Source organism: Carcharhinus amblyrhynchos, unplaced genomic scaffold, assembly GCF_965287045.1.
Source record: "Carcharhinus amblyrhynchos unplaced genomic scaffold, sCarAmb.v2.hapA scaffold_37, whole genome shotgun sequence".
In the NCBI taxonomy this organism is placed as follows: domain Eukaryota; kingdom Metazoa; phylum Chordata; class Chondrichthyes; order Carcharhiniformes; family Carcharhinidae; genus Carcharhinus; species Carcharhinus amblyrhynchos.
Window position 1 is genome coordinate 6,331,406 of NW_027649778.1, and position 25,329 is coordinate 6,356,734.

At 44.6% G+C, this 25,329-nt stretch overlaps 1 protein-coding gene across 1 annotated transcript in view; it reads left to right on the plus strand.

Moving 5' to 3' along the window:
* The window catches only part of clptm1 (CLPTM1 regulator of GABA type A receptor forward trafficking), a 57,702-nt gene that overhangs the window by 19,396 nt on the left and 12,977 nt on the right, over positions 1 to 25,329 (plus strand). The window contains exons 3-10 of the mRNA XM_080218158.1: positions 1,045 to 1,168; positions 3,912 to 4,070; positions 6,481 to 6,598; positions 7,965 to 8,050; positions 9,519 to 9,639; positions 16,038 to 16,282; positions 20,277 to 20,370; positions 22,335 to 22,525. Coding sequence (XP_080074284.1) covers positions 1,045 to 1,168; positions 3,912 to 4,070; positions 6,481 to 6,598; positions 7,965 to 8,050; positions 9,519 to 9,639; positions 16,038 to 16,282; positions 20,277 to 20,370; positions 22,335 to 22,525 — 1,138 coding nt within the window. The remainder of the gene's footprint in view (positions 1 to 1,044; positions 1,169 to 3,911; positions 4,071 to 6,480; positions 6,599 to 7,964; positions 8,051 to 9,518; positions 9,640 to 16,037; positions 16,283 to 20,276; positions 20,371 to 22,334; positions 22,526 to 25,329) is intronic.

The window sequence follows — 25,329 nt, forward strand, 5'->3', positions numbered from 1 at the left end:
GATTGGTGGGCCTTTTGTTCAGGGTGGGATATTGAGTGTTGTGGAAGCCACGTGGCTAGATGAGTACAAACGCAGATCAGCTGTAATCTGATTGAATGATAGAACAGGCTTAAGGGGCTGAATGGCCTATTACTGTTCCTATGCCCCGAAAGATTTCTGAGAAACTGAATAGGGAAAATAAGATTTCTACTGTCTGGCCAATTGGTGGGACGGGAGCACGGACTCACCAGCAGAACAAAGCGGGAAGTGGAAATCTTCTGCATTGGACAAGGGAACGTCTTGTTCCTTGTGGCAGTGTGAATTGAAAGGGAACTGAATGGCATGGTGAATAAAGAGCACCTGAAAAAAGTTATAAAACAGTAGTGGAAACGGAATCCTTGGAAAAGGGAAATAGATATTTGGATACAGGGATTAAGCCAGGAATGGGCCGAATTAGGTAGCTGCATTAAGGACTTAGCACTGTCCAAATGGACTGATTGACAAGCCCAAGTGCTGTATGATCTTTGATGAGCTTAAAGCATTTGGCACATGGTGTCACACTGGTTAGCACTGCTGCCTCAGCGCCAGGGACCCGGGTTCGATTCTCAACTTGACTCGGTCTGTGTGGAATTTGCACATTCTCTCTGTGTCTATGTGGGTTTCCTGAGTGCTCCGCTTTCTATCCCACACTCCAAAGACGTGCGGGTTAGGTTGATTGGCCATGCTAAATTCTCTTGCCGTGTACCTGAACAGATGTTGGAGTGTGGTGACTAGGGGAATTTCACAGTAACTTCATTGCAGTGTTAATATAAGCCTACTTGTGACTAATAAATAAACTTTACTTTAAACTTCGGATGATTTAAAATTCCCTTCGATTATCATTGTTTTAATATACTCTCCACCCAAATTGAATTCCTAATGTCCTTTCCAAGGTTTAGCAGTCTGTAATATATGCTCCAGGAGTGTGCCTGCCTCCTTGATATTCCCGACTTTCGGTCTGAAGGGACTTTGCAAGTTGTTGCTGATGTGATTTTTGTTTTGATCCCTTTTACTATTTTGTTTCAGAATTTTTATCATCTGGCTGATCAGCAGCTGGTTCCGTCGTGGGAGTGTGCCTTCAGAGCAGAGTGATCCAACCGGAACGGTGCGGCATCCTAGCCGCAACCTTTTCCCCAAAGACACACTTATGGTAAAGCGAAATTGCAGTTCGAGCCATTTCCCACCCCTGCTACTAATAGTGTGCCTTGTTTTTTGACATTTTTCCAACCTCGTATTGATATGGGCTTTGCAGGGGACAGTGCTTAGACCCTGTTGATTCAAAGCTATATGTTTTTGCGATCTCCTGCAGGTCCTTTCATTCCTTTGAATAGATGGAGACAGCACTAGTACGATGAATTTCATTTATTCACAGAACTTAAAATTAAATCATTACAAGAACGAACAGAAAAAGAAACAAGGCAGAGAGAGAGACTGGCTTCTTCTGCCTTTCCTGTACTGATCAAAACAGAACCCCCCAAACACTCTGAACTAAACAAGGCTGAACACTCAGAGCTGAAACTACAATAAGTGTGATTCATTATCTTTTGTTATTGGAATTTTTTTTGGCAAATGCTGCCTCTGACTTAGAGACACTGGCCTTGCAGATGTTGTTCGTGGAAAAACTTTGAGTTATAAAAAGCCTGTTTTGCTCACATTGTACTTTAAAAAAAAAAGCAGACTATTTTCTGGCTAACCCAGCATGCCTTCTGAGTTTCAAAAGTGTAGTCAAGTTAAATCTGAGTTAGTTAATTTTTTAATCTTGGCATTTAAATGTAATTGCATAGGCAGAAACATCTTAACATGAAGCCTCTGCACAAATAAAACAAACCACACACAGGCTCAGCATCTCTAGAGAGACCAATGACTTTTAAAAAGAACTTCGAAATCCTGGTTGATACCTGAAAGGATCTTGCACTTTAAGATGTTTAAAAATAACTATTGGCTAAATACAACCTTTGTAGGCCACGTACACTTTGAACCACAGAACTGATAACCCCCCCCCCCAGCACTTCTTATTTTTAGTACAACAAAGTACAGTACAGGACAAGAACAGGCCCTTTGGCCCTCCAAGCCTGCACCCGTCACATTACCCTATCTAGACCAAAGGCCTATATCCCTCTATTCCCCATCTTTTCATGTGTCTATCCAGATAAGTCTTAAATGTTGCTAACATACCTGCCTCGGCCATCTTGCTTGGCAGCACGTTCCAGGCGCCCACCATCCTCTGTGTTTAAAGAAAAATTTGCCCGTGCATCTCTGCTGAACCTTTCCCCCCTTACTTTGAACTTGTGCCCCCTGTCCTTTAAGTAGACATTCAGTTCGCCCAAAATCTGATTCTTGGCTCTTGAGGGTTGACTTCTGTTCTTTCCTTTCTCAGCCTGGTAACTTCTAGCCCCAGAACTGTCCTTCATGATGAGGGTATGACTGGATATCCTTCCTCCAGTGCAAACTAGATGAATTATCCAGCCTCTTTTTAACTTCTCCCAAATTTGGTCTTAAAAGTTAAAGTTTGTGTCACGAGTAAGGCTTACATTAACACTACAATGAAGTTACTGTGAAAATCCTCTAGTTGCCATACTCTGGCACCTGTTTGGGTGCAAGGAGAGAGAATTTAGCACGGTCAGTCAACCTAGCTTACACATCTTTGGTCTGTGGGAGGAAACTGGGGCATCTGGAGGAAACCCACGCAAACACAGGGAGAATGTACAAACTCCACACAGATGGTGACCCAAGCTGGGAATTGAACTGGCTCCCTGGCGCTGTGAGACAGCAGTGCTAACCACCGTGCCATCTTTTGGTGTTTTCAATCTTGACACAAGTTTCTACCCACATTTCTGTGCAATGAGCCATTGAGACTTCCATCTTCTCTCTCTAACGTTTTCTCTCCCCTTCTCCAGACTCTGGCAGAATAACCTGTCTGTGATGTTCAGTGATTTTTTTGGAAAGCCTATAAGCCACTATGGCTTTCTCTTAATGTTCCCATCTCTAAGGCAGTGTGAATCACATGGGCCTTGTATTCAGGTAGAGATGCTAATTAGCTATCTTTGGGACTCCAGCTGTCTTTCTCTTGGAGGTAAAGCGTAACTTGCAACCCAACATCCTCATACTTTTCTAGGACTTTGGAGACATCCTCCCATTATTAGTGCACAGATAGTGCCTTTGAGTGTAATAACATTGCATCATCTTCCCAATAAAACAAACTTGGCCCCTTTTAATCTGGAACATTCAAACCACCTGGACCTTAGAATCATAGAAATCCTACAGTGTAGAAGGAGACCATTTGGCCCATCAAGCCTCTTGCCAGGCAGAATTCAGAACAGGTCACATGTCTCCCCATTTTGCATAAAAGAGACCGTCCCAAAGCACAGCAATCTTATCAGCCCCATCAGCACGGTGGCACAGTGGTTAGCACTGCTGCCTCACAGCTCCATGGACCCGGTTTCGATTCAGGCTTGGGTCACTGTCTGTGTAAACTCTGCGTGTTCTCCCCATGTCTGCATGGGTTTCCTCTGGGTTCTCTGGTTTCCTCCCACACTCCAAAGATGTGCAGGCTAGGTGGATCAGCCATGCTAAATTGTCCCCTAAGTGCTCCAGGATGTGTAGGTTAGGGGGATTAGCAGGGTAAATGAGGGGTTACAGGGAAAGGTCCTGGGTGGGATTGCTGTCTGTGCAGGCACAATGGGCTGAGTGGCCTCCTGCACTGTAAGGATTCTGTGATAATTGATACACCGTGATAAGTATCCCAGACAGTGGAGATGAGCGTAGAATGCCATTACTCTTTTTTGCATGCTGATTTTGATTCGCCATGCTCATCTGGGCTTTATAGCTTTGTCACGTTGTTTAAACTTTGATTCCTTGCCTTAACCAAAATATCTCCTTTACGATCCTGACAGGACCTACGAGTTTATATCTCAGAGAATGAGCACTTTACAGAATTTAACGACACTGGCCCGCTTTTCTGGGAGCACCTTGATCTGGTGTACGGGGACTGGACGAGTGGGGAGTCTGGGACTGGGTGTTACGAGCACTACGGAGAAATAGAAACGACCGAGGTACGAAAACTCAGCAACCTATCCTGTCGGTGCGGAATCGATAGGCTGAATGGCTGCCTCCTGCACTGTAGGGATCATATGATGAAACTTGAATGCTCCAGGAATTGTTCAATTCCTCCTGTTCTTGGGCTGCAGCCCAGAGATTACTGTCAGTGATGTTGGTGACTCAGTGCATGCTATATTTCTTTGGGCGTGTCGGATTTCCTTGTATGCAGCACCAAAGATTGTTCCAGCCAACAAGCAGTCACTCCGTGGCTGGCAAATCAGCCTGGGCTAAAGGTCCAGATTTACAAGTTAAATCCCACCAGGGAGCTGAGGAATTTAAATTGGGTAGCACAGCGCCAGAGACCCGGGTTCGATTTCTGCCTCGAGTGATTGTCCGAGCAAAGTTTGCATATCTTCCCCATGTCTGCGTGGGTTTCCTCCCACAATCCAAAGATGCACAGGTTAGTTGGATTGGCCATATTAAATTGCCCCTTAGTGTCCAAAGGTGTGTAGGTTAGGTGGATTGGCCATGCTAATTTGTCCCTTAGTGTCCCAGGATGTGTAGGTTAGGGAATTAACAGGTAGGGTTATGGGGTAAGGCCTGGGCTGGATGCTTGGTTGATGAGTTTGCACCAACTCTATGTACTGAATGCACCCCCCCCACCCCCCCTGACTTCTGCACTATGATTAAATAAATCTGGAATAACAAAGCTAGTATCATTAATGGTGAGCGTGGAAATATCGAAATTGTCACCTTGACAAGGTGGATGTGGAAGAGATGTTCCGTCTAGTGGGTGAGTCCAGAATTAGGGGCACTGTTTTTGAAATCAGGGGTTACCCTTAGAGGCAGAGATGAGAATTTGTTCCTCTAAGGGTTGTTTGACGCTGGTGCTTCCACTCTCTGGAGGAGGTGGAAGTGTGTTATTGAGTATTTTTAAGGCAGAGGCAGGCAGGTTCTTGGTAAGCAAGGGAATCTAAGGTTTTCAGGGGTGGTGGCTGGGAAGATGGGACTTGAACCACAGTCAGAGCAGTCATGATCTTATTGAATGGTGGAGCAGGCCTGAGGAGTCAGATGACCTACTTCTGCTATTTCCTATGTTTTTATATAAGTCATGTAATAATTAGTCAGCCACCTTATTCACTAATGTCCTTTAGGGAGTGAAATCTGACACCATGACACGATCTGGCTTCACATCTGAAGTCACAATGTGACTTCAGACCTCAGGCATGTGGTTAACACTGGAAAGCAGTGTTTCATTAGTCTATAAACTCCCAAACAGATTTATTTACAAGCCAGTCCAAATTAAATAAAATGCTACCTAAATGTAAGTTGCTGTATACAATTTTTTTAAAGACAAAACCACAGATATACTGTACAATGCAGAACATAAATATGCCTGCCACGAAAGTTACACTAGTTTTACACTTAAAGCTTTTGGATGGTGCGATGCAGAAGATTTTGTGCTTAATGGGCATGAACATAATGAAGATCACTCTTTCCTTTGCAGCCAGCTACAGATGCAGTTGCTGCCATCCGATCCATCGAAGCTACACCAACCACAATTCTACCTATTTGGGCCTACTCTTGCACCCCAAATCTTCAGCCTGCTAATCCCCCACGATACTAGGGTCAGTTTAGGGCCAGTCAACCTAACCCGCACATCTTTGGATTGTGGGAGGAAACCGGAGCACCCGGAGGAAACCCACGCAGACATGGGGAGAACGTGCAGACTCCACACAGTGACTTGAGCTGGGAATCGACCTGGGTTCCTGGCAGTGTGAGGCAGCAGTGCTAACCTCTGTGCTACCTCGCCACCCATGTATATAACATATATAATCTTCAGATATGTTACATATCTTTTAAATTGTATAGAATCCCACAGTACAGAAGGAGGCTTTTCGGCCCATTGAGTCTGCACTGACTGCAATCCCACCCAGGCCCTATCTATATAACCCCATGTATTTACCCTAGCTAGTCTCCCTGACAGTAAGGGGCAAATTAGCATGGCCAAACAGCTTAACCCACACATCTGTGGACTGTGGGAGGAAACCGGAACGCCCGGAGGAAACCCATGTAGATGTGGGGAGAACATGCAGACTCCACACAGACAGTGCCCCAAGCCAGGAATCGAACCCAAGTCCCTGGCGTTGTGAGGCAGCAGCGCTAACCACTGTGTCACCATGCCTCCCATATATAACATACATTATGAAATATAATCATCTGATAAGTTGCATACCATTTAAATGTTATCATTCAACTCATCTCAGGAAGCCATTTCATCTTTGTTGGTAAAAATAAACAAATTGTGTGTTTGCGTCCCATATTAATTAGGCAACAATGTTAGCCAACTGACAGGGTTCATCCATTCTGCAATATGTTTGGAGTCGGTAAATGCATGAGTAACATTTGCTCTTTTTATTCCAGAATATAAAATCTAATGGTTCCATGTATATTCACATATATTTCACAAAGAGCGGATTTCATCCAGATCCAATGAGGAAAGCCCAGTACAGGCGTCTGGCCACAGTGTCAACAACAAGAAGTAAGCTTTTCTTTTACTCATTCATGGGATGTGGGCTTTGCTGGCTAGGCAAGCATTTATTATCCATCCCCACCACTACAATTCACATGGTGTCTCGATACACCCACAGTGCTGTTAGGAAGAGTTTCAGGATTTTTGCCCCAGCTACAGTGAAGGAATGGCTAATTATATTCCCAAGTGAGTGGCTTGGGGCAGTACTTGCAGGTAGTGGTGTTCCCATGTGTCTTCTGCCCTTGCCCTTCTAGGTGGCAGAGGTCACAGGTTTGGAAAGCGCTGTCAAAGGAGCCTTGAAGGATTGCTGTAGTGCATCTTGTAGATGGTACACACTGTTGCCACTGTGTGTCAGTGGTGGAGGAAGTGAATGTTTGTGGCTATAGTGCCAATCAAGTGGGTTGCTTTGGATGGTAGCAGACTTCTTGAGTGTTGTTGGAGTAAAGCTTCAATAATCTTCTTGTGCTGGAAGATTAAGCTGGAACTGCTTAAGCTCGAGTCCCTTAGCCTCCTGAGAGAAGGTCGAGGGCTTTCTTAACCATAGTGTCAGTGTAGAGGGGCCAGGACAAGTTGGTGATTTGAACGCCTAGAAACGTGAAGCTCTTCACCACCTCTACTTCATCAAATTAACGTAGATTACGCCTTTTCAGTCAGATCTGAGATGGTGTTCAATTCTGGTCGCCACATTACCAGAAGGATGTAGAGGCTTTGGAGAGGGTACAGAAAAGATTTACCAGGATATTGCCTGGTATGGAGGGTATTAACTATGAGGAGAGTTTGGAGAAATCTGGTTTGTTCTCACTGGAATGACAGACGTTGAGGGGCGACCTGATAGAAGCCTACAAGATTATGAGAGGCATGGACAGAAGCTTTTTTCCAGGGTGGAAGTCAATTACTAGGGGGCATAGGTTTAAGGTGCGAGGGGCAAGATTTCAGAGAGATGTATGAGGCAGATTTGTTTTTACAGAGGGTGGTGGGTGCCTGGAACTCGTTGCTGGGGGAGATGGTGGAAGTGAATACGGTAGTGACTTTTAAGGGACGTCTGGACAAATACATGAATAGGATGGGACTAGAAGGATATGGTCCCCAGAAGAGTAGGGGGTTTAGTTAAGTCGGGCAGCATGGTTGGTGCAGCCTTGGAGGGCTGAAGGGCCTGTTCCTGTGCTGTAATTTTCTTTGCTCTTTGTTCAAATGGCTGCCAGCTATAATGTTTTGTCTTGATGTTACTAACTAGTGGCTAACCCTGAGCTTTCCTGGGATTGATGAAGGAAGACCAAGTTTGCTATTGTTACAAGAATTTTGCAAAAGGTTATTGTCCTCAAGATGGCATGTTAGCAACAATTACTCCTTACTGCACCTATATCTTTCACAACAGTGTTGAACAAGTACAAGAGACGGAAATTTCAAAAGACAAAAAATCTCCTGACTGGACAGACGGAAGCAGACCCTGAAATAATTAAGGTACTTTTGAAAGGTTTTTATGTATAATTAATGCTCTCTGTTAAACCCATCAAATAACATTCAAGCAAAACGCAGTGGAAACTGGACCTGAAATAAGGAGTGTGTGCTGGAAAAACTCAGCAGGTTCCCAAGAAGGGTCTCATCAGACTCAAATGTTAATTCTGTTTCTTTTGATTTATATTGTCACATTTGTTGGGATACAATGAAAAGTATTGTTTCTTGTGTGCTGTACAGACAAAGCGTACCATTCATAGAGTGCATAGGTAAGAGGGGACAATACTCATTGGAATTCGGAAGACTGCGAGGAGATTTTAGAAACATAGAAACTCTACAGTGCAGAAAGAGGCCATTTGGCCCATTGAGTCTGCACCAACCACAATCCCATAACACCACTTATTTACCCCACTAATCCCTCTAACCAAGGATCCTGGGACACTAAGGGGCAATTTAGCACCCAACATGCACATCCTTGCATTGTTGGAGAAAACTGGAGCACCTGGAGGAAACCCACAATGAGATGGGGAGAATGTGTAAACTCCACATAGACAGTGTCCCAAGCTGGGAATTGAACCTAGGTCTCTGGAGCTGTGAGGCAGCAGTGCTAACCACTGTGCCATCATGCCGCACCAAGAAACATATAGGATTATGAGGGGAGTATGTAAGATAGAAGGAGGGTGGTTGTTTCCAGGTGAAACTTGAACTAGGGGGCTTGGCCTCAAAATGAGGGGGAGTAGATTTAGGACTGAGTTGAGGAATTTCTTCATCCAAAGTGTTGTGAATCTGTGGAATTCCCTGTCCAATGAAGCAGTTGAGGCTACCTCATTGAATGTTTTTAAGGCAAGGTTAGATAAATTTTTGACAGTAAAGGAATTAAGGGTTGTGGTGAGCGGGTGGGTAAGTGGAGCTGAGTCCATGAAGAGATCAGCCATGATCTTATTGAATGGGCGGACTGGGCTCGAGAGGCCAGATGCCTACTCCTGCTCCTAATCCTTATGTTCTTGAGGAAAGCAGAATATCGTGTTTCTGTTACAGATAGGATGTACAGAAAGATCAGACTAACTCATGGTAGGACCATTCAAAAGTCTGACGGCAGCGGGGAAGAAGCTGTTTTCGAGTCCGTTTGTACGTGACCTCAGACTTTTGTATCTTTTTTCCTGACAGAATTAGGTGGAAGAGAGAATGAGTTTCGCTCTCAGCAGATGCTGCCAGACCTGCTGAGTTTTTCCAGCACTTCTCTCTTTCTTTCAAATATCCAAAGCTGTCTAAAGTCAAATTTAAAAATCAAAGTTTATTCATTAGTCACAAGTAAAGCTTGCATTAACCTTACATGTGAGAAACCAGAGGTCCCAACACGGGGCTCGAACCCACGATCCTGGGAATTGAGAGTCCCATGCTCTACTGACTGCTAGTTGGGCTGCTGATATCAGGGTCTAATGATGTTATCTGCACGTGACTTTTTTTTCCACAGCGAGCTGAAGACTATGGGCCTGTTGAGATCATTTCCCACTGGCATCCAAACCTCACCGTTCATATCGTAGACGATCACACAGCGTGGGCCATGGGAGCAGTGCCACCGCCTCTTGACCAGTGTAAGTCTATAATCATTGCTCCTTGAATTTCTCACTGCATTAGTTTTTCTCATTATCAAGTTATTACAGAACATTTCAGCTCTGCACAGGCATAAAGCTAGTTTTAAAGTTTAAGTTTAAAATTTATTTATTAGTCACAAATTGGCTTACATTAACACTGCCATGAAGTTGCTGTGAAAATCTCCTCATGGGCAGCACAGTGCTTAGCACTGCTGCCCTACAGTGCCAAGGACCCGAGTTTGATTCCTGCCTTGGTCACTGTGTGGAGTCTGCAGGTTCTCCCCGTGTCTGTATGGTTTTCCTCCCTCAGTCCGAAAGACATGCTGGTTGGGTGCATTGACCCAAGCAGCCGCTGAAATGTGGCGACTAGGGGATTTCCACAGTAACTTCATTGCAGTGTTAATGTAAGCCTTAGTTATGATACTAATAAATAAACCTTTTAGTTGCCACACTCCAGTGCTGGCTCACTAAGGGAGAATTTAGCATAGCCAACGCACCCAACGAACACATCTTTGGACTGTGGGAGGAAACCGGAGCACCCGGAGGAAACCTACGCAGACAAGGGGAGAACATGCAGACTCCACACAGACAGTGATCCCAGCTCGGACTCGAACCCGGCTCCTTGGTGCTGTGAGGCAGCAGTTCTAACCGCTGCCCATAAGGTACTCAGGAGCTCAAGAATTCTCTGTTTCTGCACCACCCTTGATGTACATTTAGAATCCCTTCAAAGTGGAAGGAGGCTGTTTGGCCCATTGAGTCTGCAGTGACTCCCTAACAGAGCAAGTAGGTTATAAATCTGTAGAAAGTCATAGATAGCAATTACAGACGGAGGAGTTTTGGGCACCTGGTTATACAAAAGATGTTAAAACAGCTCAGTTCATCAGAATGCTTGGGATAACTGTGAAGAGCAATTTTGAAATACTGGGACGAATACAGAAAATGCTGGAAATGGTGAGTGGATCCGGCAGTATTTTGTGCAGGAAGTCACAGTTAACACCCCAGACTTTCTTTCTCCAAGACAGATGCGCAGGAGTTGGGAAATGTCCTGGCTCGCTGCGCTGGCCTCAGTCTTTGGCGAGTGCGGCTGTGGAATCGAGTTTCATCTGGAGATAATTAAAAGGTCACACTTGGGGGTTTGGGTTGGAAACATGACTTCAGCCATCCAAATTTTTACTTGCCAGAAGTTGATGCTTGGCTAGAAATCTGGCAGTACAGCACAATCAGAGGGGAGCAGGAGGTAGAGCTAGGGTGTGTGTGTGTCTGACTGTGTGCGTGTACGTGCGTGCGTGTACCTGATGACCTGGGTGGGTATGTAAAACAAAAAAGCTGGCTCAGTGTCTGCTGGGGAAAGTTTATACTGCTCGAGGAGACGCTCAAGGTGGTGCTGCAGGCTGGGAAGAAAAGGCATTGTTTGAAATACTGTTGCTATGATTGGATAGGCAAGACGCGAATCGAGTGAGGACGTTTGCACTCAGCTGGACTGTGGAGGGAGCAGGTACGGTTGCCTGTATCAAAGTCAAAATGAAGGAATAATACACTCTGGTCATTGTGAAGTGTGCAGCTTCAGCTGCGGCTTTTTAAGCACTGTAGCAGGGACCAGAAGCTTGATTGGAGGAATTCAAATGGGTCTGGAAACTTCAAAATACACCAGAATTATTCTAGGTTTAAGTTTTTGACATTGCATGTTTGTAGGATTCTGACTGGATACCTCTGGGAGAGTGTAGCACTTGTTGAGCCTGGGATAATCCGGTAAAGTCACATTAGTCCCAGCTGACCATTCCCCTCCCCTTCAAAGGGTGGTGATTTTAATCTGAGACTCACCACATCTTAGGTGAGAAGGCGAGGCCTTCGTGAATAACCTCAGTGGTACAGGAATCAAACCCACGCTGTTGGCATAACTCTGCATCACAGACCAGTTGTCCAACTGGCTGAGCTAAACCGACCTCCAATCATCTGGACGTTATCGTATTGCTCCTCAGAGTCATAGAGGTTTACAGTGTGGAAACAGGCCCTTCGGCCCAACTTGACAATGCTGCCCACTTTTCTCAAAAGCACACAATATTTTGGCCTCAACTACTTTCTGTGGCAGTGAGTTCCACTGATTCACTGCTGGGTGAAGAAATTTCTCCTCACTTCAATCCCAAAGGTTTACCCCTGGTCCTCAAATTATGACCCTAGTTCTGGACTCCCCCCACCATTGAGAATATTCTTTCTGAATCAGTTTGGGTCTCTTGAGGCAAACGGCTTTCCTACTTACGTGATGAGTTCCTGTTTATTCAGGTAAACTTTAGTTTTTTTTAGTTTAATTTAACATTGTGCTTGTTGAAGGCCTGCTGTGTTGAGGGGAATGGCCAAAGAATCTTGCACCATGGTGTCAGGGATCACCTGATGAGTCAGTGCCCTCAGGAAAGGAGGATTGGGAAATTTCTTAGAAGACTAAGGAATTTTGGCATGTTAGCTATGACTCGCACCAGTTTTTACAGATACAACATTGAAAGCATTCTTTCTGGTTGTATCACAGCTTGGTATGGCTCCTACTCTGCCCAAGACTGCAAGGAACTACAAAAAGTTGTGAATGTGATTCAATCCATCACGCAAACCAGCCTCCCATCCTTTGACTTTGTCTACACTTCTCACTGCCTTGGCAAAGCAGCCAGCATAATTATGGATCCACACACCCCAGACATTCTCTCTTCCACCTTCTTCCTTCGGGAAAAAGATTCAAAAGTCTGAAGTCATGTACCAGCCGACTCAAGAACAGCTCCTTCCCTGCTGCCGTCAGACTTTTGAATGGACCTACCTCGCATTAACTTCATCTTTCTCTACACCCTAGCTGTGGCTGTAACACTATATTCTGCACCCTCTCCTTTCATTCTCTATGAACCGTATACTTTGTATAGCATGCAAGAAACAATACGATGGGCCGAGTGGCATAATTCTGCTCCTCTGTCTTATGGTCTTCTGGAGATAGAGCTAACTGGCGAGATCTTTCAAAGACCTATACAGAAATGATGGACTGAATGGCCTCCTGTACTGTATCATTCTACGATTGTGTATGTGTGAAGTTAATTATATGGCACTGTGACAGATTTGATAAGCCACTTGGAAGTGATTATTTTGACACTTTGCATTTCCTTCTGAAGACTGCAGCCTCTTTTCAAGGCAAAAATATCATGGGTTGAGGGCAAAAAAAGAACCTTGCATTTATACATTGCCTGAGCACATCCTTATTGTGCCGTTAAGGGAGTCACAGCTAATGAATCACTTTTAAAAAGTGGAGGCATCATTGTGATGCACGTAGCTAAGTCCCAAGAGTAGCAAATGAAATGGGTGAGCTATTTTAAATGATGGTTGGGGAAGAAATGTTGGATTGGATCCAAATAGACCTGCTGCTCTTCACATATGAACATGAAAACCTAGAAAATAGAAGTAGGAGGCCGCCGTTCGTGTCAGCTCTGATATCTGTTCTGATCACGACTGATCATCAAATTCAATATCCTGATTCTCCCCCCCTTTTTCCCCCTCATATCCCTTGATCCCTTTATCGCCAAGAACTATATCTCATTTCTTGAAATCTCTTATTTTGGCCACAACTACATTCAGTGGTAGCAAATTCCAGACATTCACCACCCTCTGGGTGAATCAGTTTCTCCTCACCTCAATCCTAAAAGGTTTACCCCTAGTTCTGGACTCCTCCCACCGTTGGGAATGTTCTTTCTGAATCTATCATGTCTAACCCTATTAGAATTTTACAAGTTTCTTTGAGATCCCCCTCACTCCTCTGAACTCCAATGAATTTAATCCTAACCAATTTAGTCTCTCTTCATGTGACAGTCCTGCCATCCCAGGAATCAGCCTGGTAAACCTTCACTGTTTTGATTTGATTTATTATTGTCATGTATATTAGCATACAGTGAAAAGTATTGTTTCTTGCGTGCTACACAGACAGGGCATACTGTTCATAGAGAAGGACATAGTGTAACAGTCATAGCTACAGTGTACAGAAAGATCAACTTAATGCAAGGTAGGTCCATTCAAAAGTCTGGCAGCAGGGAAGAAGCTGTTCTTGAGTCAGTTGCTGCATGACCTCAAACTTATCTTTTTGTAACACTGTGCTTCCCCCTATGGCAAGGACTGCAGGGTCTTTTATAGCTAGCTGAACAGTCGGGCAAGGCTTTGGTTTTAATGGTGCATCCAAACAAGGGTAACTCAGTGCTCCCTTAGTGTCAGCCTAAATTGTAACCTTTTAATCCATCATGGGATGTGGACATCGCTGGCTGGGCTAGCAGCTATTGCCCATCGCTTCACATCCTCGAATTTTCTGTAAACCCAACAAAGGCTGAGAGTTTTACCCTAAGACAGGGTGACACTTGTGTTCATGTTGATGTGATAAGTTCCAAAGAGCTGAGTGTCAGTCATCAGAGTGTAATTCAAGGGTGGCACAGTGGTTAGCACTGCTTCCTCTCAGCGCCAGGGACCTGGGTTCGATTTCTGGCTTGGGTTACTGTCTGTGTGGCACCTGCACATTCTCCTCCGGGTGCTGTGGTTTCCTCCCAGATGTGCGGGTTAGGTGGATTGGCCATGCTAAATTGCCCCTTAGTGTCAGCGGACTAGCTAGGGTAAATGCATGGGATTATGGGGATAGGACCTGGGTGGGATTGTGGTCAATGCAGACTCGATGGGACACATGGCCTCCTTCTGCACTGTATGATTCTAGAGATATAGACCATTGGTTTGATTGGGAGGCAGTAATTTCACACATCTTTGTAGGTGTCAAACTTTGAAAAGGTCTCGAGCTCAGTGTTGTATCTGGTACCTCTTCCTCCTTATTCCTCTCTCCCTTGTTCCGTTCTGAAGGTGCGCTGCATGGCACAGTGGTTAGCACTGCTGCCTCACTGCACCAGGGATCTGGGCTCAATTCCTGGCTTGGGTCACTGTCTGTGCAGAGTCTGCACATTCTCTCCATGTCTGCATGGGTTTCCTTTGGGTGCTCCAGTTTCCTCCCGCAGTTTGAAAGTTGTGCTGGTTGGGTGCTATGTTGGCCGTGCTAAATTCTCCGAAACAGGTGCTGGAGTGTGGCGATTAGGGGATTTTCACAGTAACTTCATTACAGTGTTGATGTAAGCCTACTTGTGACGCTAATAAATAAACTTTAAAAAAGCTTTAACTGTTGGAAGTGCCATCTTTCAGATAAGATGTTAAACAGAGACCTCATTCGGCCACCTCTGGTGGATGTAAAGGATCCGTCGACACTTTCGCAGAAGGGTCAGGGTATTTTGCCCTGCTTTCCTGGTTAGTGTTAATCCCTCAATCAGTGTCACAACAGATTATTTGATTTCTTTGGGGAGCTTGCTGTGCACAAAACAGACTGTCGCATTCCCTGCTTTGCAACGGTGATTACATTTCAAGAAGCGTAATAGGACAGTTAAGATTTGATGGACATTCGCTTTCATCAGTCATTAAAGTGTATAAGAGCAAAGTTGGAGCTGTACAGAGCATTGGTGTGGCCACAGCTGGAATACTGTGTGCAGTTCTGGTCACCTCACTATAGGAAGGATGCTGTAGCACCAGAGGGGTTTCAGAGGAGGTTCACTAGGATGTTGCCTGGGATGGAGCATTTTGAGCTATTAGGAGAGGGGGGACATGATTGAGGTGTATAAGATTACGAAGGGATACGGACACAGTGAATAGGGAATAGCTGTTCACCGTGGTTGAGCGGTCAGTCACAAGGTTTTAGGGTAAGAGGCAGGATATTCAGAGGAGATTTGAGAGAATTTTTTTTCACTCTGCCTCTAATGTTGATTTCATTTTAAAGCACTTTGGGACAGCTATAGTTGTATGAAGTGCTGTATTTGTTTTTATTTGCTTATGGGTCATGGGCGTCACTGGCTGGCCAGCATTTATTGCCCATCCCTAGTTGCCAGAGAGTTGAGTCGAATCACTTTGCTTGGAGTCACATGTAGGCCAGACTGGGTAAGGACGGCAGATTTCCTTCCCTAAAGGGCATTAGTGAACCAGATGGGTTTGTTTGACAATGGTTTCATGATCATCAGTAGATTTTTAATTTCAGATATTTTTAATTGAATTCAAAAGCTGTGGCAGGATTCAAACCCGGGTCCCCAGAACATTAGCTGAGTTTCCTGGATTAATAGTCGACTGACAATACCACTAGGTTGCGGCTAAAGTATACGTTTGAGTCTTTCTGTTTGTATGTTTGAATGGAATTTGTAACTGAGGTAGCATTTTAAATGATTATAAGGCAATGCCCAAATTCCCAGGTTATTATTAAAGGGTAAATTATTTTCATATGAGCATTCATGCAGTGAACCACGGAATACCCAGAGAACGTGTCACATAAAATGGCATTTCATTTGATTCCTGTTCTGATTTTCCAACAGATGTGAAGTTTGATCCAGTCAGTGGTGACTATTACCCAATAATTTATTTCAATGATTACTGGAACCTGCAGAAGGACTACTTTCCCATCAATGAAACACTGGACAGACTCCCTTTGCGTATGACCTACTGTCCGTTGTCGCTGTGGAAGTGGCAACTGTACGCTGCACAGAGCACCAAATCCCCGTGGAATTTCTGGGGAGAGGATTTATACGACCAACCAGATGAGGAGCAGGATTCAGTGAAGGTTTTTTCTGTCTTTTTAATATCCAATATAAGTAATATTAAATAATAAGTAATGATCTCAATTCTATTGGGGCGGCACTGTGGTTAGCACTGCTGTCTCTCGTCTCCAGGGACCCAAGTTCAATTCCGACCTTGGGTGACTGTTGGTGTGAAGTTTGCACATTCTCCACGTGTCTGTGTGGGTTTCTTCCACACTCCAAAGGTGTGCGTGGATTGGCCATGGTAAATTCTCCATTAGTGTCCAAAAATATGTAGATTAGGTGGATTGGCCATGGTAACAAGTATAGGGGAGAGCTGAATCTGGGTAAAATACTGAGTCAGTGCAGATTCGATGGGCCAAACAGCCTCCTTCTGCACTGTAGGGATTTTATGGTTTTCAGCCAGCTGGTGTGGAGTGCCGAGTGTTCCAGTTTGGGTACCTAGCCCAGTAGCTTTAGGGATATGAGTAGGCCTTTGAACCTCTTCTGCTATTCTATTAGATTCTGGCTCATATGTACCTGTACTCCCGTTTACCTTTTTGTTTGCCGTCTCCCTGGTGACCCTTGCTTGGCCACCAAAGATCTCATTCTCCACCATCAAAATTTCAATCGCCCCTCAACGTCCCCAGCCTTTTGGAGAGGAGAGTTTGGAGGGAGAAGCTGTTCCCACCTGTAAAAGGGTCAGTGGCACGAGGGCACGGATTGTTAGTGGTTTGTATAAAAAGCAATTGTGATGGGAGGGAAAAAAATACTTCTCCACACCAACTAGTGGTGGAGACAAGTTCAATTGAGGCATTCAAGAGGGCATTGGATGATTATTTGAATAGGAATAACATGCAGAGGAATGACACTAAGTCAGAATGCTCATTTGGAGAGCTGGCGTAGACACAGTGGGCCAAGTGGCCTCCCGTACTATAATTCTGAGTTTTTTTCACACTTTTGCACTGCACTCCTACCTGATCTAACTCTAATTGAAGATTATGCACTCTCGTTCTTGATTCTACCTCCCTCCCCTGACTTAGTACCCTTGAGGATATAATTTCTTTGTGTCTACCGTATCAAATCCCTCAATTGTCTAAATTCGAGGGAATATGTTACAAGTTTATGCAACCACATCCTTGCAATTTAAACCTTTTTAACCTCAATTGTACCCTGGTGAATCTGGAATCTTCCTCAAGGCCCGTAACTTTCAGTGATGTGTGTACTCGCACCCCTATTTCCCTTTTTGTTGCTTCTCTGCTCAAAGTCTTCTGTCATCAAGAAAATAATCTGATTTGCCTTTCTGACTGTCAACACCAATTGAAGAATGTTCCCTTTATCCCTACTCCTGATCGATTGCCCAGTTTTGATGGTTATCATTTGGGACCAGACTCGGCAGTTCTTCGTGCTTTGGTGAAGGATTGTGCTGTTTGGTGTAATACTGTGATATACAGAGCAGTTAGCGATTTGATCCCAATCTTTGTACAGATCAGTTGATCTACACAGTGGAGGAGCCACAAAAAGTCACACAGGATTTTCACTTGCAAGACTGCAAAGGAAAAATAACCTTGTGTGTTTTTTGTGAAGACTGGGTTAAGGTTATAGTAACAGGAGTAGGCCATTCAGCCCCTTGAGCCTGCTCCACCACTCAGTAAGAACATCTGTGCTGTACCTCCATGTACCTGACATAGGTCCATACCACTACTTATCCATCTCCAGACTTAAACCTAACAATTCATAGAATATTACAGTGCAGAAGAAGGCCATTCAGCCTATCGCATCTGCACTGACCATAATCCCAACCAGACCCTACGCTCATAAGTCCATGCATTTACCCTAGTTAGTCCCCCTGACACTAATTTAGCATGGCCAATCCACCTAACCAGCTCTAAGATTTTTATCCTGCAGCAGTGAAGGCACGGCAATATAATTCCAAGAGAGAATGATGTATGGCTTGGTGGGGATTTTCTCTATAGTAGGTCACTCTACTATAGAAAGGATATTACTAAACTAGAAAGAGCGCAGAAAAGATTTACTAGGATGCTACTGGGACTTGATGGTTTGAGTTTTAAGGAGGATGGATAGACTGGGATGCTTTTCTCTGGCGTGTAGGATCTTATAGAGGTCTATAACATAATGAAGAGCATAGATCAGCTAGATAATCAACATCTTTTCCCAAAGGTAGGGGAGTCTAAAACTAGAGGGCAAAGGTTTAAGGTGAGAGGGGAGAAATATAAAACGGTCCAGAAGGGCATTTTTTTCTCATACAGGATGGTGAGTGTTTGGAATGAGCAGTAGTAGAGGCGGGTACAATTTTGGCTTTTAAAAAGCGTTTAGACGGTTACGTGGGTAAAATGGGTATAGAGGGATATGGGCCAAATGTGGGCAATTGGGATTAGCTTAGGCATTTTAAAAAAAAAAGGGTACCATGGACAAGTGCCAAAGAGCCTGTTTCCATGTTGTAAACCACTATGACTCAATGACTATCTTTGGACTGTGGGAGGAAACCAGACCGGTTGAAGGAAACCCACGCAGACACAGGGAGAATGTGCAAACAGGGTCCCTGGCACTGAGAGGCAGCAGTGCCAACCTTGATGCTATGATTGCTGATGAATAACTTGGAAAGTGTTATATGGCATTTTTCCCTGACTCTTATTCTTCCCACTTTTTAACAAATTTTAACAAAATCTCCTAAGCTTGCTTTCTTGGGGACGTTGACTCTATTGCAAAGATTGGTGAGATATGAATCTCATCAGTTACTGTAAACTTGCAGTCTGCCAGACGATCACCGAGTGCCTTGAATGTCATATTTCCACATGACCACTTTAGAAATGGCAGCAAAATAGAAATAGTTTTTTTTAAACTGTGCGGGAAGGAACGTTTGCTTGGAAAAGAAGAAAAGCAGTGAGGCTAATTGGATAGCAGACACGGACAAAATGGGCTGAATGATCTCCATCTGTGCTGTATGATTCTTTCATACTTGCATGTTTGTAGAAATTAGCAAAAAAGTGTGTTAGCACTGCTGTCTCACAGCATCAGGGGCCCGGGTTCAATTCAGGTCTCGGGTCAACTGTGTGTGCAGAGTTCGCACGTTCTCCCGGGTTTATTCCAGGTGCTTCGTTTTCTTCTACTGTTTAAAGATGTGTGGGTTTCATGGATTGACCATGCTAAATTGTCCCTTAGTGTCCAACAATGTGTAGGTTATGTGGATTGGCCATGCCAAATTGCTCCTTAGTGTCCAAAGATATGCAGATTAGGTGGATTAACCATGCTAAATTGCCCCTCACTGTCCAAAGATGTGCCATGTTTTGGATGGATTGGCCATGCCCTTCGTGTCCAAACACGTGCTGGTTAAATGGATTGGCCATGCTAAATTCTCCCCCAGCGTACCTGAACAGATGCCAGAGTGTGGGCAACTAGAGGATTTTCACAGTAGCTTCATTGCAATGTTAATGTAAGCCTACTTGTGACACTGAAGTTAAACTAAATAGCCTCTTAGTGTCAGGGGGATTAGCAGGGTAAATTTGAAGGGTTACGGTGATGGGGTGGTTGTCGGTGCAGGCTTGATGGGTCCAATGGTGTTATTCTGCACTGTAGGGTTTCTATGATTTAATGCATTCTGCCATCTCTTTCATTCTCTGGAAGAAAGATGAGGATTTGATGTCCAGCGCCTACCATTTTTGGGTCACAATCACCCTTCCATTTTTTTAATATTTTTTTTGGAAAGCCTTCTGGGAAGCAGATACAAACCTTTCTTGAATAAGCAAAAGACTGGAACCTGAAACAGCTGAGAATACTGGAAAACCTCAGGTCTGGCAACATCTGTAGGGAGATGAAAGACATTTTTTGATTGTTTCCTGTGTTTGATCACATCGTGACTCCTTCCTTTAGAAAAACAGAATGTCGAGAAATGCCTGAATGGTGGTTTATAAAATTCTCCAGGTTTTCGATAAAATAGATACTGAGATGTTTCCATGGCTACACAGTGGTTACCCCGGACAGCCTTCTGTTTAATTCATTTTTCTTCTTTCCGTACAGGTTGCGTTATTGGAGACTAATCCCTATCTTCTAGCAATAACTATTATTGTGTCAATTGTGCACAGTGTCTTTGAATTCCTGGCTTTCAAAAATGGTGAGATGTAACTGCACTTCATTTAGAATCATTTCCTGACTGACTATAATCTACAAGTTGATAGACAGGCAACAGCATGGGGAGGCGATGGCCTAGTGGTCTTATCGCTAGACTATTAATCCATCAGCTCATGTTCTGGAGATCCTGGGTTTGAATCCTGCCACGGCAGATGGTGGAATTTGAATTCCATAGAAAATATCTGGAATTAAGAATCTACTGATGACCATGAAACCATTGTCGGGAAAAACCCATCTGGTTCACTAATGCCCCTATAGGGAAGGAAATCTGCCCTCCTTACCCTGGTCTGGCCTACATGTGACTCCAGAGCCACAGCAATGTGGTTGACTCTCAACTGCCCTCTGAAATGGTTGAATGAGCCACTCAATTCCAGGGCAACTAGGGATGGGCAACAAATGCTGGCCCAGGCAGCGATGCCCATGTCCTACGAATGAATGAAAAAAAACCCTTCCCAGTTCACCCAACATGACAACGACCTGCTTTGCAGGGCTCCAATATATCAGTTTTGCAGGCCTTCCAGGAATTGTATTCTAGATTTTGAGAGAGATCTTGTAGCTTTCTCCAGCCTTAGAGGAGACCCCTTATTTCGCACCAGAGATCAAAGATGGTACCTTGCTGGACTTTACGGTTCCGCTGGTCGTTGGATAGAATTAGAGTAGCTGAGAAAGCATAAGTTGGCACCTTGTGCCCTTTGCTGATCCAAGCTTGTGATGGTTCATTATTTTCGTTGGGGTGGCACAGTGGTTAGCACTGCTGCCTCACAGCGCCAGGGATCCAGGCTTGATTCTGGCCTTGGTTGACTGTGTGGAGTTTGCATGTTCTCCCTGTGTCTGCATGAGTTTCCTCCTGGTGCTCTGGTTTCCTCCCACAGTCCAAAGATGTACAGGTTGGGTTGATTGACCATGCTAAAATTGACACTAGTGTCAGGGGGATTAGCAGAGTAAATGTGTGGGCTTACGTGAAATAGGGTAATGGGGTTGTGATTGGCGCAGACTAGATGGGCTGAATGGCCTCTTTCTGCACATAGGAGTTCTATGATTAAATTGAGATGTGCTGCAAGATCTCACCAGAGCTACTTAAATCGCACCCTCTGAACCCATGGCTGCTACCATCTAGACAGATGAGGGCAGCAGATACTTGCGAACACAACCACTTGCAAGTTCTCCTCCAAACCATTCACCATTCTGACTTGGAAATCTATTGCTGTTCCTTCACTGTTGCTGGATCAAAGTCTCAGGGAACTCCCTCTGTGGGTGTACCTATGCCACACAGACTACAGGTCACCATCGCAGGATGAGCTAGTAATGCCTACATCCCATGAATGAATAAAAGAAAGTTTTAAAAAAAAATTGCCTGGAATTTTAAAATTCACACGTGTGATATCAGAACCATCACTGAGGAAAGAAGGGACGAGCTGATATTCTTTAGCGAAGTGAAGGCTGATGGGCAAATTAATCAGGGGCTTTAAAATTATAAAGGATTTTGGTAGAGTAGATGTAGAACCTAGAAACATTAAGGAATGCAGGAGAGTTTGCACATTCTCCCCATCTCTGTGTGGGTTTCTTCCAGGTGATCTGGTTCCCTCCCACAGTCCAAAGATGTACAGGTTAGGTGGATTGGCCATGCTAAATTGCCCCTTGGTGTCGGGGGATGAACAAATTGGGGTTACGGGGATAGGGCCTGATTGGAATTGTTGGCAGTGTAGACTTGATGGGCCAAATGTCTTCTTTCTGTACTGTAGGGATTCTGTGATTTGCCTGGAGAATGTGGAACTTGATGTCACATAGAAATAGCACCGGTTAATTTAGGGGAAAGTTAAAGTACATGAAGGAGAGGGAATTGATGGACATGCTGACTGGGTGAGGTGGAGAGGTATGATTTATGTTGGATGTTCGATGTAAGTTGGCCCAAGTGACTGATTTTTTTTTTTTCTTCCCCTCACCTAGACATTCAGTTCTGGAACAGCCGTCAGTCCCTGGAGGGGCTTTCCGTCCGCTCAGTTATTTTTGGTGTCTTCCAGTCCGGCGTTGTACTGCTCTACATCCTGGATAATGAAACCAACTTTGTGGTCCAGGTCAGCGTGTTTATCGGCCTCTTGATCGACCTGTGGAAGATCACAAAAGTCATGGATGTGCGGGTAAGAAAATGAACATAAGAACATAAGAGCATAAGAAATAGGAGCAGGAGTAGGCCATCTAGCCCTTCGAGCCTGCCCCGCCATTCAATAAGATCATGGCTGATCTGAAGTGGTTCAGTTCCACTTTCCCGCTTTCTCCCCATAACCCTTAATCCCCTTGCCTACCAAAAACCTATCTACCCGTGTCTTAAATATATTTAGCGAGGCAGCCTCCACCACTTCAATGGGCAGAGAATTCCAGAGATTCACCACCCTTTGAGTGAAGAAGTTCCTTCTCAACTCTGTTCTAAACTGCACCCCCCCCCCCCATCTTGAGGCTGTGCCCTCTAGTCCTGCTGTCCTTTCTTAGCGGGAAGAACCTCTCCACCTCTACCCTATCCATCCCTTTCATCATTTTATACGTCTCAATGAGATCTCCCCTCATCCTTCTAAACTCTAACGAGTACAAGCCCAGTCTATCCAAATGCCTCTCCTCCACCTCGGGAAAGAGCTTTGAAATAGTGCTTCATGGAAACAATGGGCAAGTGGCTAATCTGCAGAAGAAGCTCTTGAGGGAGATTGGGTATTAACTCAGTCAAATAAGAAAATCTGATTTAATTCAGAAAATGTCATTTTGAACCCAGTATATTAGTAATTGAAAACTGGGCAGAATTTCCCCTCCCAAAATTCTGTGTCTCAAGAGTCTGAAAACCGGAGCGATTCACTTTGGTTTTTTTTTCAGTGAGCTACACCATGCACCCCCTCGTCCCTTCCCCTCCTACTGACCTTCCTTCATCTAGAATCATAGAATCCCTCCAGTGAAAAGAAAGTTATTTGGCCCATCACATCTGCAGTGATGACAGTCCCACCCAGGCTCTATTCACATACCTCCACACATTATCCTGCTGACCTGCCTGACACTAAGAGGCAATTTAGTATGGCTAATCCACCTAACACGCAAGTGGGAGGAAACTGGAGCACTCAGAGGAAATGCACGCAGACACAGGGAGACCATGCAGACTCCATACAGACAGTCACCCCAGGCTGGAATTGAAACTGGGTCCCTGGTGCTGTGAGGTGGCATTACTAACCCACTGTGCCACCCTGGCTCTGCCCTTCAGGTCCCACCCCTTTGCACCAGTGGGTAGTGCCAGGGTTCTGATCTGGCACTGCCCCCAACCACCCAGGTGGGCCCACTGGTGAGGCCATCACATCAGGTCCCCGTTGGTAAAGAACCTCCAGTGGCCAGGCCAGAGAGCTAAGTTAGCTCCGTCTCTGGCATCCTAGGCTCACTAGTAGCATTTAAATCAACAAATAAACAGTTAAAAATGCCCTGGGAGGATTGCGACCAGCTTGATACTGGGCACAATTCTCGTTTTGAGCCTCCAGCTAAAGTGTCCTGCTACGCTACTTGACCAGTGCAACAGGGCGGTAAAATGGCACCCATTGTGTTTGAGTGGAGCAGGTGACTTTGAATGCTTTGTAGATGCTGTCCTCAAAGAGGTTCTCTTCACCTCATGCTGGATTCTGTAGTGGAATCATTGATAGTGATTGATCACTATGATTATCTTTTAAAACTGGTGGAAATTTAGAATCATGTTGCAGCATGTCTGTGTGGGTTTCCTCTGGGTGCTCCAGTTCCCTCAGGCTCAAGATATGTGGGTTAGGTGGATTGGCCGTGCTAAATTATCCCTTAGTATCAGGGGGACTAGCAGGGTAAATATGTGAGATTACGAGGATAGGGTGTGAGTGAGATTGTTGTTGGTACAGGCTCGATGGGCCAAATGGCCACCTCCTGCACTGCAGGGATTCTGTGATTCTTATTTAATCCACTGTGTTTATGTTGGAAATAAAAACTTGCTCACTAAAAAACTACAAATTGTAACATTTGTTGAACTGTAAGAAAATGTGTGGATAAAATGAGGGAGGCGATGGCTGAGTGGTATTATCTCTAGACTATTAATCCAGAAACTCAACTAAATTTTTTGGGGACCCGGGTTTGAATTCTGCCACAGCCGATAGTGGAATTTGAATTCAATTTAAAAAAACCTGGAATTAAGAATCTACTGATGACTATGAATCAATTGTTGAATCTGGTTCACTAATGCCCTTTAGGGAAGGAAATCTGCCATCCTTATCCAATCTGGCCTATATGTGACTCCAGAGCCACAGTAATGTGGTTGACTCTCAACTGCCCCTCTGAACAAGGGCAACTAGGGATGGGCAATAAATGCTGGTCCAGCCAGTGATGCCCATGTCCCAAGAATGAATGATAAAATAATGCAGCTCATTCATTGAATACGGTATAGATATTACAGTGCGCCCATACAATGCATCTCCCTGCCTAAGTAACTGAAACAAGTCAAGGTAATGCAAGAACCAGAGAAACGGGCGGTCAGCAGCATTGTGAAGAAGGCCTGGTGTTATGGCACTTGCACGTTCTCGGATTATAAAGAGTGGGATCGGGGTCAAGATTGTAATCCTATTTAATACAATGGGACAAATACTGTTTGATTAGAACAAAAATTTACAGCACAGGAACAGGCCTTTCAGCCCGCCAACCATGCTACCCGTCTGACTAAAACCATCACCCTTCTGGGGTCCATATCTCTCTATTCCATCCTATTCATGTATTTATCCAGACACCCCTTTAAAAGTCACAGATTTTTGAATGACAAAGTTGTTCACAGTTCCTTTTGGTCCTGTTATGGGTAACACAGTGGTTAGTACTGCTACCTCACAGCACCAGGGTCCCAGGTTCAATTCTGGCCTTGGGTCACTGTGTGGAGTTTGCACTTTCTCCCCATGTCTGCATGGGTTTCCTC